This window comes from Centropristis striata, chromosome 13, assembly GCF_030273125.1.
Source record: "Centropristis striata isolate RG_2023a ecotype Rhode Island chromosome 13, C.striata_1.0, whole genome shotgun sequence".
Taxonomy (NCBI): domain Eukaryota; kingdom Metazoa; phylum Chordata; class Actinopteri; order Perciformes; family Serranidae; genus Centropristis; species Centropristis striata.
The window spans coordinates 31041531-31061909 of NC_081529.1; the positions used below are offsets into that span (position 1 = coordinate 31041531).

Below are 20379 nucleotides of genomic sequence, written 5' to 3' on the forward strand. Positions count from 1 at the left end.
GCGTTGTTCCTGGTTTAAGTCCAGCTTGATATTTTTGTCCACTCATTTTCTGTCACCTCGATACTGTCTTTTATTTATCAAATTTAAGGCCAAAATGTCCAAAAAACAATACGTTTGAAGGGGCTGTAAGAAACATTGCGATGTGGCAAGCTCTGCTGATGTCATTTTGAAGTCTCTGAATATTACAACACATCAAATACACAATTATTAACGAGCAAATTTTCCTAAAAAAGCACTTGAATTACCCCCAAACTTCTCTCCTGGTGCGTTTTTCTCAGATGACAAACGTTCTTAAATTGCTTGCGCTTTAGTTTTCGGCATTAAAGACCCAGAAACACAATGAAAACTACTATATTATTCTACATTTAACAAGCATACAGACTTTTCCAGCTGGGAGCCTTACCTGGACTTCATGCCAGGCTTTATCTCCACAGTTTTGTCAGAGCTGGCCACAACTCGCACAAACACCTCACCAGCCTCTGGGTGGTTCTGCCTTTTCAAGTACTTGTTGACCCGGTCCTCGATGTACGTCCCCAGCCTGGTGGTCTGCAGCCCTTTGTTAAGATCAGCACACGCGCAATAACAAAACGCATTATATAACAATTTGGGTAAAATCACTGACTTTAAAGAAAAAGGGAAATTACAAAATTATGCGTTACCGTTGTTTACTACTATATGAAACTTACTTCTTGCCGAAAACTTGTTCTCCTTTCTTGTTTTGCCAGACTTTTTCAGACAGTTGTCACAGATAAAGCTAGAAGAAGAAAGATCAGACGTAGTTTAGATTAGATCGGCAGCATTGGCAAATTGAAAGTGCAAGTAGGAAGTAAAAGTTGTTTACAGTGCAAGTAATAATTCTGTTGTGGTCAAATGTAGACGGTGTAATGCTGCAATGCCTGGACAGTTGTCTAGAAAATGAAGCGAGACTTACCCTGATGGCCAAATGACATCATAGTGCAGCACGCAGATCTGATGCATCTTTCGTCCACAGTCTTTACATTCAACAAACCTGGAAAGGTCAAATATTAGATTTTTCTGTGCTCTGCCTGCAAAATGTAGTGAAGGAGAATCACTGCAATAACCAGGGCTGCCTTCTGAAATCATCCGTCTGGCTTCAAATTCTTCTAGCAGTCTTTTTTGTTTGTTTGTTTGTGTGGATTAAGCCTCAATGTAATTTTATATTGTAGCAGGATGAGGCACTGTAGACCGATATAAACGGTGATGTCGGAGCAAATAAGTCACACCCATAAAGCATGTTAAATGAGAAACAGTGTTTGAAGACGGGCTGCCACCAATTGTCGCTGATGTGCAGAAGTTCAGACAGTTCACCCGGTTGACGGTTGTGCCAGGAGCCCAGAGGGCCCAGCAAGTCAAGCTGGGTGCTTCACGGAAAGAGCCTCAAGCCACCACGGAGTTAAATTATTATCAAAATATTTATTATAAACTGTAGCGAGCCACATTTGACTATATTAATAGCAATGTTTCCTTTAGGGGGAAGAGTGGCGGCTGAGAAAGTGTCAGGCCACGCCCTCTCACATGTCCACTCACTCAGCGTGTCTCCATTACAAAAAAAGGCCCCAGAGGGATTTAAGAGACTCCGGAGGTGACGTATGGTTTTAGATCGTCACGTAATCGCTTAGCGACAGTTTCCACCGTGATCACATAGGCAATGGATTAAACAGGGGGGTACAACTGTGGCCGCCGTCGCTAACTGTGCACAATGTCTCCGCTGATCATAAACAAACCAGCATGACTAATTATGCACAGCGTCTCCGCTGATCAGAAACATAGTGATTGTGAATTAACCGGCATCGATAACTGTGCACAGTATGTCCGGTGCTTGTTGTAAACAAACAGAGATCGCTAAGTGAACACCTCCTGCAGCAGCAGCACATACACACTGTACCGCTATAGAGCTAACTGTTAGCCTATTAGCACTGTGCTACTGTTCCGCGACGCCGGACTGCACTATAAAAGGGCAGAAAATCACGATTTTGCAGGATCACTTTGAACGCCCTAAGGCGAAGAGCTGGCACAGATCTTTCCAGCAATATAGCGGAGATTTGCAGGACCACACTATGAAAAGAGCTTATGATTATTGTGGCTTGTGACTACTTGCTACTTCGCCGGCTTTTACAAATGGCGCGTGTTGTTGTGGTGTCAAGTACTACGTCACATCCTGCTCAGTGTTCTATCCATCAGTAACCAGGCTTTTTTCAGGGGATAGAAACAGCCCTGGTCTTCCACAGGGCCAAAAAAAGTACGGACAAAAGACTCAGGATGGCTCATATTCAAATTAGGGGATTTTCGGTGAGTGAGACCGGCCTCATTCCGGGAATCGGACTGTAATGGAAACACCCCGAATGTGGTCAAAATCATCACTGAAACTCATGTCATTGGATTTTCTGATTGCCAGATAGTCTATATGCAAATAAAAGGCAACAAACAGTGCAATCTTTGTATTCATGTTAAACCATCAAATCCGATTTGAATCTAAAATTTCCGATTCAGGTGCAGACATAGTCGTAAAATAAATGAAAGTCAAACTGATGTTACTCACGGCTCAGGGTCCAACATGTCATTTTTCTTCTTCTCAAACTGCTCTTTTGATATCATGCTGCACACAGAAAGAAATAAAGAGACAACCAAGTTCATGTTGGCTCCTGTGATTGAAAATTGTTTCTATAAAAGAAAGTGGAGATAAAAACAGCCTGATAATCTCGCATGATGATCATCAGGCGGTGGTCAGCCACCAGGCCGGGTCACTTACGTCTGTGGCTGTGCCGGGTCGTCCCCCAGGGTCACACTGTTGCCCTGGATCTCATTGAAGCACTTCTCACAGAAGTGATACCTGTCGGCAATAAGGCCATATTTGGGTGAACTGCAGCCAGCACACACAGTAGCAGCACAGGCAAACCGGCGTACAGGTGGCAGAATGAAGAACAAACGGAGCACACGGCAACAACCGAAGACAGAGCATGGACAACAGACAGACACATACACACACACATACACACACACAGGCAGAGGTACATGTTAGTGATGGTGGAAATGGTCATGATCCAGTCACTCTCATTCAAACTGGAACAGAAATTGGGGGAAATGTTAATAATGCTAAATGAATGTCAACAACAAATGAATGTTTGAACAGGAACTACAACAGGCTGAAAAGAAACTATCTTACTGCATGCTGGAATATGAAAAGAACCACAAAGAAACACTTTCACTGCAATCATTTCAAACAAAAAGCAACATGCATTTATGACTGAATGAAGGAACAGTATGATCATGCCAGGGGGGGAAACAGGATCAGTGATAATGCAAATACAAATGTGCAGGTCTGTGCAGGTCTTGTAGAAAACCTATTTATATTAATTTTATTGGAATCAATGGTACTTCAGTCCTTATACCTCTTATCTCGTCAATGCATTGACATAATGAAAGGTTATGTCTCAAAATGTGCAGGAGAAAAATAATCTTAGAGACTTAAGATGGCCACTCATCTTAACACAAAAGGACTTGAAGTGCAGGACACTGTTAATAACCTTGGTGTTTTAATTGATAGCGATCTCGGTTTTAAAAACCCTGTAAAAGCAATAGATAAATCAGTCTCTTTGTCAAAACATGACTTAATAAAATCTATTCATGCTTATATCTTTATTTTTATAATTACACTTTACAGAAATGTGCTGCCCACTGCTTGTAAGCATGGTGTGTTCACGGGTTTATTAAGAACGGGTTAAATGCAGAACACAAATTCACTACGAGCCGTTTCAGTGTCAGTGTGCAAAAAAAAACCCTGAATCTTGATCTTAATTTTCAGCAGGTTTGAATTCTGCTGTGGTCTTTTCACAGGCCAAACCCAAAAAGACCCTTAAACAGGTTCAGCTGGTACAACACAGCTGTGGGAGTTTTGTTAAATCAGTAAATGGGCCCGAACCAAAATACTAGGGATGTATAGGTTATTGATTATCAGTCCTGATACTGATTACCGAGCAGATACCAGTGTGTAATTAATAAGCTGTTTGCCTGCCTGACCGGTAGTGAAAACTAAACAGGAATTCCAGTACGTAATACATATAGTATATAGTAAACTTGGAAGCCACAGTGAGCTTCCTATAGGGGATATTTGGTGGCCACAGAGTACGTATTAGTAGCCTCGGGCCATTGGGCCATGGTTGATGTCGAACACTGCAATAGAAGGCCCTCTCTATGAAATGACCTGTGATTGCACTTGATTTCTTAAGTAGAGCCAAGAGGAGGTGCAGAAGTCTAGTTTTCTTTCAGACCACTTGAATCACCAAATGGTGAAAGGTTTTTATGCATTTTTTGCCCAGTGATACCTTAAAAAACACATTTAGTCACATAAGTCATAGCAACTTTAAGTTTCATGACTTTGAATGAACTTCGATTAAGTCAATGGGGTATTTCAGTCCCAGTACTTCAGGAATTTAGACCGAAATGTGGTCAAATAATAAAACCTTGCTAAAAAACTAACTTGACAATATAAAGAATCCATTGAACTCTGAAAAAAATAAATTTTTGTCGCAAGTCCTGAATCCTTAGTTGGAAATCCTGGCAGCATTTAAGTAGCTACTATCTGCAATAATTGAATGGTGTTGCATTGGAATGAAAGAGGTGCAGAAGCAGATTCTGCACAGCAGGGGGAGCTTTGGTGCTGGTTCTGGGGCGCAACAGACATATGAACACAACACAGGGCCAAATAATGCACATTCTGCCTAGCCACAATATAAAACTCTCAGTGGTGCCTGTGTCACCCCTATAAAGGAAAGGTCATGTATATAAGGTCCTTACAGCTTTGTTGAAGATTGTCCAAGTTCTATCTATGAGGATGAAGCTGCACACCTTCTCCTCATAACCCTAATATCACCTTTTTACCCCTCTCCACCCCCCAGCAGAGTCTGCACATCATTTTACCTGTTCTGGTAGCTGTAGTAGGTGCCATCCCTGGAAATGGTGCACAACTGCTTGCCGTAGCAACACAGCGTCTGGGGCGAGAACTCGTACTGTGGAAAGATCAGAGAAACATTAACAACCCATGTCACTGGTTTCACTCAAATCCATATCCACATACAGGTAAAGATAATGTGATCCATCAGGGTAAATTCAGTAAAAATACAATTTTATTGTGTCTAATTCCCATCCCTTAATGCCTCACCTTCCTGCCGCAGCAGTAGCCCAGGCCCTGCATGACGGGATCAATCTCTGCTTCAAACACTTCTGCCAGTTTGGTGCAGTATTTGTAGACACGGGATGTTTTACGGTTGTACAGCCAGGCATTGTTGAACATGAGCCACACGTCTTCCACATACTGCCACGGCTCCTGGTACTGACCCGTGTCCAGCTTGCGCTTTATGGTAGATAAGTCGATGGGGTTCTTCACAATGTCGAAGTAGTCCTGTACAGCGAGAGGGACACATGAGCAAATAACGCCGTACAGAATTTTCTGCAGTTCTCGTAATAGCGGAATTAAGTTGTGTGTGTGTGTGTGTGTGTGTGTGTGTGTGTGTGTAACTGTGGACACTCACTGGGATGCCGAGCAGCGTGGGGTCTACAGGTTGTCTGAAGGGCAGTGACTCTGGGTCTTGCCTGTAGAGGGCCTCAAGTGTCGGCATTAGGGCTTGTCTCAGCTCCTCTGGCTTGAAAACTAAAAAAAAAGAAACAAGAGTGTCACTGTGAAACGGAATTCGGCATAGTTTTATCTAGATTTTCTTGTTTTAATAATTGGTATAAAGCCAAAATTGTAATTGAAAAAAATGATTAAGAAAACTACAGTCATCTCTTGCTTTACACAAGTACACATTTTTTCTTGTTTGATGAATTTTGCTGCAACATGAGTTGAAATGTGTTATAAATGACATCTGTGTTCTTACTTTTCTTGCGGTTCTGAGTTGCGGAGGCTGCTGACGTGCCGTTGGCCCCACTTTCCTCCTCTTCTTTGGGTTCTGTCTTCATCTCCGGCTTCTTCTCCTCAGTTTCCATCGGTTCCTGCTTTGGCTCTGCTGCATCTGGCTCCTCCTTCTTCACCAGCGGCGGTTTGGTTTCGTCGTCCTGCTACATGAACACAGCAAGGGTTAATCAGAGATGCCACAGTTCCAAGTCAGCAAACAATTCATCTATTTATTTTTTTTTGTTCTTTAGGAGATGCTTCCACAAGTCAAATTTACCTTTCTGTACGTGACATGTGAGCAGAACTGGTTCTGCTGGACTGAGTTTGTTGTAAAAGGGGATTAACCCATTTAAGTCAGGAAAGCATTACTGCATTTCTACCATTAAAACCGGGGGCGCTTTTGCGTTATTCTACCATTAAAGCCGGGAAAGCGGATTTTCCACCTATTTTCGGTCTCTTGGCCAATGAAATGCATCAGAATACATGTGGAAACTGGTTTTATTCTGGTTTTAAATGGTTTTAATCTGGATTTATTCTGGTTTTAAATGGTTTTAATCTCGATTTATTCTTCTAGTGTCCCAATGCAACATGTTGATTTTTTAAAAAACTTTATTGAAGGTTTGGACAAATAAACTCAACTTCTCATGAAAACCACAGGTATAAGCTCTCAAATACTTTTGAATTTCATTTCTATCTGCTACAGAGGCTGAAAAATTCATTATTTAGTATCAAGCATTGACACTTCTGTTGAATTTCCAGAAAAACTTCAGGTTTTAGGGGGTTCCCAGAGGTTTTACAGGCTTTTTTTAAACACGTGTTTTAGGCCTAAATGGGTTAAACGGCAAATGGCTTCTTGCCTGACGTAAAGTAGACGTAAGAGTGTTTCATACCTCCATTTTAATATCTGGCTGCTTCTTTCCAGAGTTGCTGTCATCTTCTTCGTCCTTTACTTCAGGTTTGGCTTCAGTGCTGCTCATGTCGGGCAGGGCCTGCTGGGAGCTCAGCTCAGCCACAGAGGCCGGGGTGGGCACTCTGTTATCGATACTCGCTGCTGCCTGGGACAACTTTAACGAGAGGATGAAGAGGCATTTTCGATCACAATGCTGACAATCTATAAATGTAGTGTAATTTTCATCGTTTCTCGATTCATATTCCTTTAAAAATTGTTTCAGCTTTAACAGGAGCACGACGCCGACATTGACACAAGAGCTGTAGTTAGTTTTCAGTATCTCACCGGTGTGCTGGGGTGCTGTGCCTGCACTGAGGTGGGCTGCTGCATCTGGCTGGGGGGTTCTGTCTGCGGCTGCAAGGGTGTAAGCGGCTGCGAGGGGTCAGGTGTGCCCATGGCTGAGGGGGGCCCGGGGAGGCTACTGGGTATGTGGGTTGGGGTGGAGGAGGGCCCACCTGTGGAGGCGGGGGTAGAGGGTCGAGGTGGCACCTGTGCCTGTGCAGAAGCATGATGCTGTTGCAGCTGCTGCTGCTGTTGCTGCTGAGGCTGCAGGCTGGCAGAGGCATTGGGTGGAGGGGTGGCGCCCAGGGTGGGCTGAGCTGAAGGGCCACAGGGCAACTGGGAGCTGAGGGATCCCAGCGCATTCAGAGGGAGGTTAGAGTTCTGTGGCTGCTGGAACAAAGAGGGATGCACGGTTAGCATACTAGCGTTCAATTTTTTTAGCTATTTCTTATTTAGTCTTGCGCCAAAAGCACACCAAGCAGTTACGAAGTGTGGCCTGGTCTAAGCCAAGGATGGGCAACTGGAGGCCCGGGGGCCGCATACGGCACGCACCCTCACTTGAAGTGGCCCTCAGTACAACTACATGCATTTGAGCATGAAATCTTAAAAGTGCAGTGTAAAAATGCACAAAATTACTTCTTGCATTTAATGTTGGTCTGCTGTTCTTGCACTTAAAAAAAAAGAACGAAATCACTGTAAGTGGTTATTTTTTATTCGCTTCAAACCTTTTGTATTCCTATTTATACTGTTATACATGCATTTGAGCATGAAATATGTTAAGTTACTGCACTGTAAACATATTTAAAATTGCTGTTTCATCATATCTGGTTAAGTGCACGGTCCTATATGTGGCCCTGTGGTAGTGTTGATGAAAAACTGTGGCCCCCTCCAGCATTTAAGTTGCCCATCCCTGGTCTAAGCCATGCAATGTTTATGAAAAGCTGCAGTGTCAGCTCCAAACTGCAGCCATTTGATTTGCGGCAAACTGCAGCCACACTAAAAGTTGGGGGTTGCCATTTTTGGCAAATTGTGGTCAATTATACCCTCAGCCAATGAGTAAACAGACCTATGACTCCTGTGACATGTTCACCTGTGACACAAACCTGAAACACATGACCACATCTCCCGTAACCCAGAGAAATGTTATTGCAGCTTGAGTCTTTGTCCTGTGTAAAATGTGGTATTTATCATATTTAGTTATTTTTGTCGATTTTAGTTGACTAAAGCTCTGCGTATTAAGATTGTATCATGTTGGTATCTGATGGAAAACACAAGTTGAATGATTGAGGATGCAGCTCTGCAAAGAGTGTCTGGTCCAGCTGTCTGGTGGTATCAATTTAAAGACAATATGAAGTTACTTGGAGTCCTGATTGCTGCTGGTGTAGCATACACAACACAAAACGAACTGCAGCATTAAAAAAAATTATATTACATTCCTTCTTTTGTCAACAAAAGCTATATTCTAGTCTTTTTGTTAACAATATTGCATGTGGACATAGTCACAGCTCGAGTTTATTGACGCCATCTTGTCATCTCCTCGTCTTAGAAACTAAAAAGTAATTGACGAAACAAAATCAACACTTCAGGACAACGATATACACAATTCACACAGCAGCCAACAAGGTGACACTCAAAAATGCAAGAAGCAAAAGAACATTGAGCGCAGCACCAGTCTGCTCACCTGTGTGACAGCCGCCTGTGTTATGGGCTGGCCCATGCCTACATTCACATTCATTGCTCCACCTGCAGCGGCATTGAACTGGCCCTGTGGCAGGAACTGGCTCTGGTTGGCTGGCTGAGATACCATGTTATTAGCATGGCTACCCATCATTCCTTGAGTCTGAGGCATCCTTGACGGGGACATACCCATCTGAAAGAAAAAACAGACGGATTAAATCATTATGGTAGCAGGATTCTAACATCCAATGGCTGCCAAGACAAATAAAGTGAAAGGAATGCATCGTACATGCATGCTACCGCAACAATAGCTCTTAACCACCTTGTGGTGTAACGTACAAATAAACAATTTGTGCGAAATCAAAACACAGATCTAAAGCCAGGGTGGAATAGCTGTAAACCAGGCCTTAGGCTCTGCTATAGTTTGATTACAGATTACTTATTAAAAGCCAGGCGGCAGGTTCACAAACAGATCGGGACCTGTGTCAACCACAAGCAGTAAATTCCATATTGATGTGCGAGTGTCAAAATGGCATCAGATTAAGAAATGAACTGTGGGGCATGTCAAGAGGAGCAAAAACGTGAAGGAAAGAGCCAAAAAAAATGAAGCAAGAATGGAACAACTGGGACCAAAACAAACATGGTGACGAAAAACTGGAAAAATGATTCCAAGAAGAGCGAGAGAAATGGCTGCTTAAAAGAGAGGAGAGATGAAAAAGACAGAGGAGAAAGATCTAACCGCTGGGACGGAGCCAATGTTCATCTGCTGTGGATGGTTCATGGGGGAGGGAGCACGTGCTCCCATGGGTGCCTGAGACATCTGCGCATTCTGCATTGCCATTGGGTTAAACTGATTGATTCCTGTGGGAACAGATACACACAATTATTACACTTGTTTATCATACTTGGGAGTTGTTGTAATTTAATATTCCATGTCTTGCTGGGTCGGCAGAGGCACCAAACATGCTCCGTTTACCATCAGAGCTCTAAGAAATGTACTCAGATCAAAGACATACAGGAAATTGGGGAGTAACCATAACATTTAAACATCAATACATACGTTTAACTAGGAAGGTTGGCCAAGATAAAAAGGACATATGGAAAAACAACACTAAGGAAGCAAAAAAAAAACACATACCTTGGGGCACCTGCATACGGTTCATCATCTGATTTGGCATGTTGGGCATAGGCACAGGTCCATCTGAGACAAGACAGGATATATTCATTTAGAAGTCTCAATCAGTAACAGAAATGCTTTTAGTGGGGCGGCATACCTAACGTATTGTTCATTTTGTGATAAAAGCACTAGATTTGGTGCATATATAGCTTAATGTATTTAGAAAAAGATTGGGTTTTTGGCCATTACCATACTTGCATTCTGATGACAATGATGACCACTATACTATCACGATAACACATTTTTTAGGATGATATATTTTCCCAGAAACTATCAAGATAAACAATACTCAATAAAGAGTATTGTGGGGTACGTCCTTTTCCACAGCAATGATTTTTTAAATCTCAAGAATATTAAACATTGGAATTGAAATGTGGAAAATAAACATTAAAACATCCTAGATAAGTAAAACATAAATAAATAAACTATAATCAAAACAAATTAAATAGACTCTCAGGCTCTGTTAACAGAAATTGCACTGAGATAAATATAGTATTAAATATTATAAGTAATATATAAACAGCTGTTTCTGAGATTTTTTTGGCAATTACTACTGCCTGTCAAACATTTGCAGTATAACTAAAAAAAGCACAAAAAATCAGCGTTATAATGCGTCCAGTATAAGAGTGGCGTCACTTAGCGACCTCTGTTTATTTACAACAAGCACCGGACACTTTGTGCACAGTTAGCGATGCTGGTTTGTTTACAATAAGCGGCGCCCGCTGTGCAGTTAGCGATGGCGGCCGCAGTTGTTGTGCAGCTGCTGAACTAACATTGAAATCCGAAATCTTCCCACGTTGGCTTTGGCACCAATTCCATTTATTATTTCACCAAACTTTCTGGAGTCCACAAAAACTATTGTGTCCATTTTTATATATCGAACAATAAGTCGATATATAATGATTATCGTGACAGGCCAAGGACCACCATTTGAAAAAATGGCTGCCACGGCAACCAGGGTCTGTGATGGCCCAATATCCAGTTTTGGTCCCAATATATTTATCTACACATCTGCCAAATTTGGTGCTTTTATCAAAAAATGAACAATACTTGTACTTGTATCAACTGAGAACTGCGGAATAGTTAGAAAAAGCCAAGTTTATGTGTCTTTCCCCTTCAGTATTTTATCACCCAGAGTGTAGAGAGTTTGGCTACTAACTGGGAGATCGGACGGCCTGTCCTGGGCCCATGGCGTTGGGCTGAGCCATTCCAGGTTGGGGAGGCCCAGCCGTGCCCACCATGCCAGGCTGTTTCTGGAGCCGTGAGCGCCTCTTCTCCTCCAATTCCTTCTGAATTTTGTAGATTTTCTCTGCCAGGAAGTGGTAATACTCATCCTAGTGAAATGACAAGAACAAACAAAGGGCAAATTACTTTTTTTTTTTGGTAAGGACAATACATTTTCTTTGGTATCTGGCTCTCATTAAAATTCTCTGCTCTTGACAAGAAAAGGGCCTCAGGATTAAAAACATTAACCCTCTGAACTCCACAAGCCACAAACGAGTATGAAATGCATGTCATTATCTTATTCTACATGTCTTTTTTTTTCTAGAAAAAGTTCTGTGCTGCTCACGGCACCGGGGAAGCCATAAATTGTTTCGGCTGAGAATGTACAAAAATTCAGTGAAACTTTAAGTGAACTGCAGTCTGCTTACACAGAGCAGGGAGGAGAGGACAAGAGAGGTTATAAAAATATGAATAGTTTTATTTGCAGAGCATGTGAGGCCCCAATTGTTCTGATATTCGTAACAGTTACGGGCACTTTGGAAAAATGTCATACAACCCCAACTCAAAAACAGCTGTGACGTAAAATTGTAATAAAATAAAAGAATGCAGTAATTAACTATTTACTACCTCTTTTTAAATTTTACAAACATTCAATTGAAACCTGTACAAAGACAATAAAATAATTAATTTTCAAACTCAAACATTGTTTTTTTGTAAATAACACACTACACAAATTAGAGGTTCAACTTGCATTTGTCCTTTTTTTTTTAATACATTTTATGGCATTTAAACTGCATTATACTCCACAAAATACATTTTTATGGCATTTAAACTGCATTATACTCCAAAAAGGCATTTTTTTAGTTTTCAATACTTCCGGCCATGATTGTGCCGTTTCCGTGATGGTGTGATAATACGTGTGTATGACTTTAGTTACCCTGCTGTTCGCTGACTCATACATGTCACCCTCAACCTTGCGCGCATACGCCACCAGGTTCTCCATTCGCCGGTCCTTCAGTGCTGCGGGGTCTGGGGTGGGGAATATGGCTTGTACACTAAAGAGAAACAGCAGGTTTAGATTTATTTGCACAGTTAAAATTACATAAAATGACAAAGATAACATATAGTGTAAAGTGCAGGGAGAGGCAGAAAACTTATTTAAAGCCTCCACCTAAAACTTCATAGTTATAAGAAAGTAATAAACTGATAGAGAAAACATATGTATAAGATCAACAACAAGTTATGACAATAACAAAATATACATAAAAACAAAAATGAACATGACATAAAAGTGTATTTGTGTGTGAATTAGAATTTTAAAACAGCAGTTAAATGGGCTTTTAGACATCTTTTGAAACATTTTATAGAGATGGAGTTCTTTGCCAGATATGAAAAGATATTCCATCATTTAGTCGCTAAATTGAACAATACATTGACCTCTGCATGTAAGAAATCTTGGAGGATGAAGATCTAAAGATTGACGCGTTGGATAAGAGTGAACCTGAGAATTAAATTTAAAATAAGTATTAAAGTGCTTTGGAAAGTTTTCATGATCTGAATATACCTTAAAAATAAAAACACATATCTGAGAGATATTGATGTCATGAACAGTACGGTAAGTATCTGAAGGAACAAATGAGGCATGTGACTCAGATCTGGTTCCATCCTAACAAAACGTTTCTGAAGAACCAAAATTCTGTGGAGTGTAGTAGGAAAGGTGCTTGCCCAAACTACATTACAATATGAAAGATATGGATAAAAACTATAATAAAGTGTACGAAGACACATCGTAGTTACCAGATTACTAATCCTCCTAATTATACCAATAGATTTGCTTTTTTTTTTTTGCTAACCCACTGTATTATTGCATTTTGTAGCAGAAAAACAAAATGCTCAGCAACAACAAAGAAGTTCTATTCTGCTTTCATACGACATCATTTTTGGACTTACAGTTTATGCACCAGGTGAGTGCGCAGGTCCTGAGTGACGTGTTCATGCCAGGCCTTCCTCACCCCCGAAGTAGAGAGAGGAGTGGCAGTGGGCAGGTTTCCCATCCCTCCTGCTACTGACCCATCTGGCATCAGCTGACTATAAGACGGAGAGAGAAAGAAACTAGTACTTATAATTCCATACGGTTTCAAGTGAGAATAAATCTCACAGCCATAAACGATCCTGACCATTACATGAATTAAATAGCAACTATGTCATTCAAAATCACGTCAGAAAGGACGGTGTTTTGTGTGGCGCATTAAGGGCGGCAGTGCTCACCTGTTGAGTGAAGATGGTAGAGAGGAGTCAGAGTGCATGCCGGCCTGGTCTGAAGAGGGGACGCCCATGCCTCCTGCCATCTGGTTCATCTGATTAGTGCCTGAAAATACACATCGTCATTTAAAAGGGTTTACAAGAAAATGGCTTTGCAACAGATTTATAGAAATGGCAGTGGAGTCTATTTATCCTGTACCTAGTGGGTTCAGATTTCGCAGCTGCTGGTGCTGGGGGCCCTGGGGGTTTTGCTGAGAAGGACCCTGCCCCTGGACCTGGGCGGGGGACTGGTTCCCATACGGCAGGCCGAGGGCCGCGTAGGCCCTCTGCATGGAGCTAGGGTCGATGTGTGTGGCAGCGCTGTTGATGGCTGTGGCACTGGGCTGGCCGGGCCCCACTGTGCTGATGGCGTTCTGCAGGCTCGCCCCGGGAGAACTTAGCATGGCTGCAGGGAGAAGACGAGGAAATGCATGAGTGATTTGGCAATAGTTAGTTTAGTGGCTGCTCTGACTGCTCAGGTCACTAAGTAGTACACACACTCATACACAGGCACGCATGTGCACACACGCACACTTTTGTTTTATTTTACTTTTAATATTGTAATTTTGCGTCGTTTTTAGAGGTTTTAGAGGCCTGTATAAGCCCTTTTGGGTTTCTTGCCGCTACCTTGCTCCTTCCTTTTGTTGTTATCTCTTTATCCTTGTCTTTTGTCTTATTATTTGTGCAAAATAAAAAAACTTCCAACTTCATATTGAATAATGGCTTGAATTAACACACTGTGTTTATTGAGGAGTGACTTCTGCTTCTAGTGTTTTTATCATTTCTAACCATTTAAATATACATGAAAAAATAATGAAACAGAAATAACCAACATGAGTATAAAACCAGAAGCAGTCTTGTTGCTTTTTGAGGCTCTTTAAGCTTTATTGGCCATGAACAGCGACGGGCCAATCAATCCCAGATATAGTCGAATGTGTGCCGGTCAAATAAACTCCTGTGAGGCAGATGGTTCATGTTGCACTCACAGCAGCCGAGACAGTCACAGACTATTGTCACAGCCACACACACACACACACACACAAAAGTACGTGTGCAAGTTTGCAAGTAAGGGACTTTTTCCGCTAGATTAAGCATCTTTTCAGACTTATCTTGCAACTCTATTTAAAAAAAAAAAGAAGAAAAAAAGCGGCAATTGACAAATTTAGAGACTTATTCAGTCCATCAAGGAAAAAAGAAAGAAATCTCCTCAAATATATGATATTGAATTAATTCCCATGCATGCTGCTTAGAGTTATTGCAGCCACAGGACTGACTTAATATAACGTCATTCATAGGCAAGTATACATACAACTTCATCAATAAATACATAGTTTTAAATAGATAGATTATAGATGGAATAGATAGAATAGATTGTTGATTCTCTAATATATATAATAGTATAAAACATTTTTTCTCTGATAAATTAAATTAGGTGTGTTGTTATACATCTGTTTTCTTTGTTTTAAAAATGAAAAAAAAATAAAAAATCTCTAAGCAAAAGACTGTCTTCCCGAGCAGGCCTCCATCTAAAATCCCTGCTGTGTTGATTGCTGACAGAGAGCACGCTGCCTCCGAGGGGGATTTAAATCTGTCATAGGGCCTTTTAGCCAATCAGAGAGCGTGCTGTCCCAAGACCCTGCCCCCACTGATAGCAGAGCCACTGAGCCCCTCCCCTGGGTGTCAGATTACAGGTCCAGCCTTTCTAGAGGAATCCTCTCACTGTTCGAGCTCTCGCATTCAGCGAGCCAGTACAGGGCTTTGGAGGGAGACACGGCCTGCAGGTGGCAGCACTTCACACCACACACACACAAACACACACACACACACACTGACTGAAGGCTCTGCGCTGAGTGACAACGGCCTTGTTGAACAGTTTACAAGGTATGAAAGATTTAAAAAACCCAACAAAAACAAAAAAAAACAAGATTCATATTATATTATTCTCTAATAACTTTAACATCCCCCATTTTTATATGGATTTATCAATAAATAATAGCAATAGAGAGTTGGTGGAGTTACTCACGTTGCTGGTTCCTCTTGTCACTCGCATTCTTCAGGGGCAGACACACCGGACAGTCGTGCCGCGTACAGTTCTTCCAGTGAGAGATGATCTGCCTGGAGGATGCACAGTGAGCCACTGGGGAGAAAAAAAAAAAACAGATTCAGGTGTGAGGGATGGCAATTCATTAAAGTTAACGATTTAAAAACTCACATTTTCACATGCACTTCAACACTAAACATATCTAGATATTTCCCAGACAGCTTTAAGCTATAGCGCAAATGTCCAAATCAATTAGACTGGATGTGTAACGTCCGAGGTGAGAGTGGAGCAGGTTTTTGTCCAGAGGATTCACAGAGAGCGAGATGGCGTATTAATGATGTTTCGATCATACAACTGGTCCAAAACCAGAAGGATACAAACATCAAAGGGTGAAAAAAGGGGTCATTTACATCAGGACTCCAAGTGAAAATGTCTAACTGGAAAGATGAAGAGATTTGGGAACTTCTCTAAGTACACCAAAACTGTGACAAATGCAATAAATGCATGAAATTCTGTTGTTTTAGGCCAAAATTAGGAATGGACTCCATAACCGTGGGTTTCTCTGCATGCTTTTGGTATCATATTCTGCCTCCTGCACACTCTGCAAACGGACAAATTCCTGTTGTGTGAATGGGCTGGGCGATATGGACCAAAAGTCATATCCCAATATATTTAGGCTGAATATCGATATACGATGTAAATCCTTATATTTTCATCGCGTGAGAGCAAATGTTCAGTCAAAGTCAAAGCAAAATATGATACTTATTTAACCGTTTACTTAAGTGAACATAAATACTGTAAAACAACAGGATTGCCTTTTTAAAAAAAAAAATCAAAACCCCATAAAGTGCACATTTAGATAAAAAAATATCTTAAATAAAAATAGCCTATTAAATAAAATAGGCCAATCTTTTTCTGAAATAAATATATTTCTATGACAAAAGAATAACGAACATTACAAAATAACTAAATATGACAAACCCTAGTAGGATCATTTATATATAAAGAAAGAAAAAAATTGAACTATATCGATATGGCCTAATTCCATATCACATTTAAAAATATATCAATATATCGATATATCGCCCAGCCCTAAACGATGGAGAGTGTTACATTGACAATTGGCTTAAAAAAACAAAACAACAAAAGACTGAAGAAAGTTTTTTTTATACTGTAAAACCCAGTACCATGTCATCCTAAAAAAAACCCATCTGTGATTATACATAAACCATAAAAAGCATCCTAGCATTTACTTTAAGCGTATAAAAAGTATGAATATCAGAGTTCAAAGTTCATCAAGCTTGGACGACCCGCAGCTGTCAGAGAGAAGCTGCTTCCACCAGCTTAGATGAAGAAAAAGAAATAAAACCATCATGACAGCCGTTTTAAAAAAGATTAAATTCATGTTTGCTGATGTTGTCAGTCACTGGGGCATTTGGGGCTTAGCGAGTCAAAAGGGTAGAGTGGCTCTATTTAAGCAATGATACAAAAGAGCTTACTGCTTTACATTGTGTGAATCAATGCAATTTAAGTGATTAAATAGCACTCCAGCATTATCGTGCTCTTATTAAATAGTAGTTTAATGGTGTTGAGACGTTAATCTTGTGTAAGGCTGTTTAATCTTAGTAACTCCTCTTGAACTTTCGGCCGACAACAGAGCAATTTGGTGGTTTAGTTTTATATAGGGATGCAAATTTCACAAAACTTCCTTAACTGGTCATCAGCCACATGAGGACCAATAAACAATCTTGCTAATGACAATATTGGTGAGCAGTTGCAAAAAAAGAGCTGAAGGCGACACACGCTTTTGGCAGCTTAGGTGAACTCAAAACTACAACACGACATCAACACCTTTTGCGGAGTTGTTCGTGTGGCGTGTAAATCCACTGGCATTGTGCCCACGTCACAGGCCCATCGGTAGAGAAATTCTAACTAGGTTCATTTCATCATCAGATTCTTGTTTGATTGTTAGATGAATTAAGAATAGATCAGTCACAAAATGATAGGATGAGTGTCCATTTTCAGTCTGCACATTCATATTTACACTAAACACCTTGCATCAGTTAGAAAATAGTTCTTCTGATATCCTTAGAGCAGCTATTCTCAACCTTGGGGTTGGGATCCCAATTGGGGTCGCAAGATGATTTCTGGGGGTCTCCAAATCATTTTGGAAGTCATCTCTGTCTCCACTGTGTTAAAGTGTTCATGTGTTAATGTGTTTTAGTCTTTTTGGTCATTTTGTGTCTTTTTTTGGTTATTTTGTGTCTTTTTGGTAATTTGTGTCTTTTTTTGGTCACTTTGTTTCTTTTTTGGGTGATCTGAACTTTGCATGTGAGACTCTGTTCAGTGAGCGGGGGTCGCGGACAACATGCATGTTAAAATGGGGGTCGCGACTCAAAAAGTTTGAGAACTACTGCCTTAGAGGACAATATGCTCATGTCAATAAACTGCCATACAATCATATATTAATGCAATTTTCAATTTCACTGAGTTACATTTCTACACCCAACTTCAGTCCTTCAATTCACAGACTGTTTATGGACCCCAGTATGCAGAAATATTGACATACAGTAGGTGAAAATAACACATTTTCATGCATTAAAAAAAACTATGTTGGTCTTGCCTTGAACTGCATGGTATCAGCATAAAGTAGGCAAGTATGTGAGGACGGGACTTGTGGGTATCCATAGAACCTATTCTCATTCAGATATCTTGAGGTCAGAGGTCAAGGGACTGCTTTGAAAAATGCCATGTCAATCCAAAAAATGATTGGGTCTTACGTCAGGTCTTCTAGTTTCATAAGATAAATATCTTATGTGGATTTAAAACCGAGCCCTCTGCAGCTGTCAGAAGAAAAGATCTGTATGGGCCGATAGAACGTCATGGGCTTAAAGGGTTTCAATGAGACATTTTTGTCCTTGAGAGTCTGAGCGTCTGTATTTTTTCTAGACAGTTTATTATGGACTTTTTTATAGAAGCTGAGATAGAACTTCCAAAATCGGAAAATTAATACATAAAACCCTCAGCTCTTGCCAAAGTTTTTTTTTTCATTCATCCATTTTCCTTGACCGCTTATCCAAACTCGGGTTGCGGGGACTGGAGCCAACAGGTCACTACCAAGGTTATTATAGTTAACAAAAAACAAAATAACGAAAACCAGAATTGAAAAAACATTTTTGTTAACTGAAATAAAAATTAAAACAAGTTTTTAAAAAAACGATTACTAACTGAAACTGTATTTTGTGGTTACAAAACTAACTAAAATTAGAGTGAAAATGTCCTTCGTTTTCGTCTTTGTCAACTTTTTTCATACATAAACCTTTTTGGTTGATATGAAATCTATTTCATCTATCTGGTTTTATGACTTAATGAAGTTTTTGGGGCTCAGATGGATCAGACAAAGGAAATAAAGGAACATTTATTGTGACCTTATTGAATCTGGCACCCAACAAATACCCCATTGCAAAAAAACTAAAACTGACACTAAAACTAATAAAAACTAAACTAAAACTAAGCATTTAAAAAAAAAAAAAAACTATTTAAAACTAGCAAACTCGCTCTTAAAACGGATTAAAACTAACTGAATTTGAAAACAAAAATTGACAACGAAATTAAAACTAAAACTAATGAAAAATCCCAAACTATTATAACCTTGGTCACTACAGCTCAAATTTACAAAATTAAAAGGCCCAAAATGTCCCTTACATACAGATACATAGAACACCTTCAAACAGTCAGCTATGAACTTTATCTTTTGGGATTCAAGCTGGATTTTTGATGGTATCTCTTTCACTCACCCTGGCAGGATTTGCCGGCCTGGCAGTGGGTCATGTGGTTGAGGACGTTCTTCATGGTGCGGCAATGGGGCAGAGTGCAGGCCCTCACCTCCCCGTTGGCCTGCTCCCGCCGCTGGCACTTGTGTGCGTGAAGCAACAGGACCAGCTGCTGCTGAATGAGTTTGCGCTTCTCGGGGTCGGCCGTTGGGCCCGCCGACACACCGCCAGCTCCAGGGACCATGCCCACCGACGCTACCTGCTGCTGCATCTGGGACTGCAAAGAAGAGCACAGATCAGACTTTCCTCATTTTAGACTTTCAGTTTTTTAAGTAAAAACAAAAAAGAAACCAAAAAAATATAATGAACCAGGTGTATCGCAGGGGCTTGTAGATGTGGGACGAGGAAAGGAAGAGGAAAGGAAGAAATTAAGATCAAGACACCAGAGAATGAAGAGGAAAGATGGGAAATAAACATGTTAAAAGTAAAGTAGTAAAAGAAAATCTAAGTGAAACAACTAACAATGTGAAGGAAATGGTAAACAAGCAAAATCATTAAAATCATATCATCATTCTTAAAAAATTGAGGGCAGACATTTTCTACCTGGAATAAGTCAATTTCCTGTTCCTCGAACAGATTTGCATAGCTCCAGGCTCTGTTTACTTTGTGCCTTGAAAGAGTCTCACTCCGTACTCAACAGTTAGTGGACAGCCTTTCACAAACATGTTGCCATTGATGCGGGTTACATTTTTTGTTTTGTTAACCTAAGCAACAAAGATGTAAATATATTGTCGTTGCACTATCTTTCCTTAAATTCAAACTTTCAATGATTTTTTGGATCTGTGGTAAACATGTAATTGAACTTCTGAGCACACAGCAACACTGTGGCTGATCAGATCCCACGTAGACACTGATGGAGATCTTCAACTGCTGCTTTCACTATGCAGCAGGTGTAGACCAAGTAGTTTGGGCAGAAACCATAGTAAACCTTATTAATACAAAATGTAAACTACTACTGTATTCACCAAGAATTTACTTCGACTA

The 20379-nt window shown here is 40.6% G+C and overlaps 1 protein-coding gene across 4 annotated transcripts in view; it reads right to left on the reverse strand.

The window, feature by feature from the left end:
* crebbpb (CREB binding protein b) overlaps positions 1-20379 on the reverse strand; it is a 52791-nt gene that overhangs the window by 8392 nt on the left and 24020 nt on the right. The window contains exons 4-24 of one of the 4 annotated variants that reach the window (XM_059347792.1): positions 19360-19612; positions 15545-15658; positions 13682-13927; positions 13489-13588; positions 13171-13308; positions 12158-12275; positions 11156-11330; positions 9958-10020; positions 9559-9680; positions 8824-9012; positions 7146-7529; positions 6802-6975; positions 5895-6075; positions 5550-5668; positions 5180-5419; positions 4939-5027; positions 2771-2851; positions 2561-2617; positions 932-1009; positions 687-754; positions 404-554 (exon numbers count right to left, since the gene is read on the reverse strand). In XM_059347792.1, coding sequence (XP_059203775.1) covers positions 404-554; positions 687-754; positions 932-1009; positions 2561-2617; positions 2771-2851; positions 4939-5027; positions 5180-5419; positions 5550-5668; positions 5895-6075; positions 6802-6975; positions 7146-7529; positions 8824-9012; positions 9559-9680; positions 9958-10020; positions 11156-11330; positions 12158-12275; positions 13171-13308; positions 13489-13588; positions 13682-13927; positions 15545-15658; positions 19360-19612 — 3140 coding nt within the window. Of the gene's footprint in view, positions 1-403; positions 567-686; positions 755-931; positions 1010-2560; positions 2618-2770; positions 2882-4938; positions 5028-5179; positions 5420-5549; positions 5669-5894; positions 6076-6801; positions 6976-7145; positions 7533-8823; positions 9013-9558; positions 9681-9957; positions 10021-11155; positions 11331-12157; positions 12276-13170; positions 13309-13488; positions 13589-13681; positions 13928-15544; positions 15659-19359; positions 19613-20379 lie in introns of all 4 variants that reach the window. The other 3 variants (XM_059347790.1, XM_059347789.1, XM_059347788.1) reach the window with 3 other exon arrangements.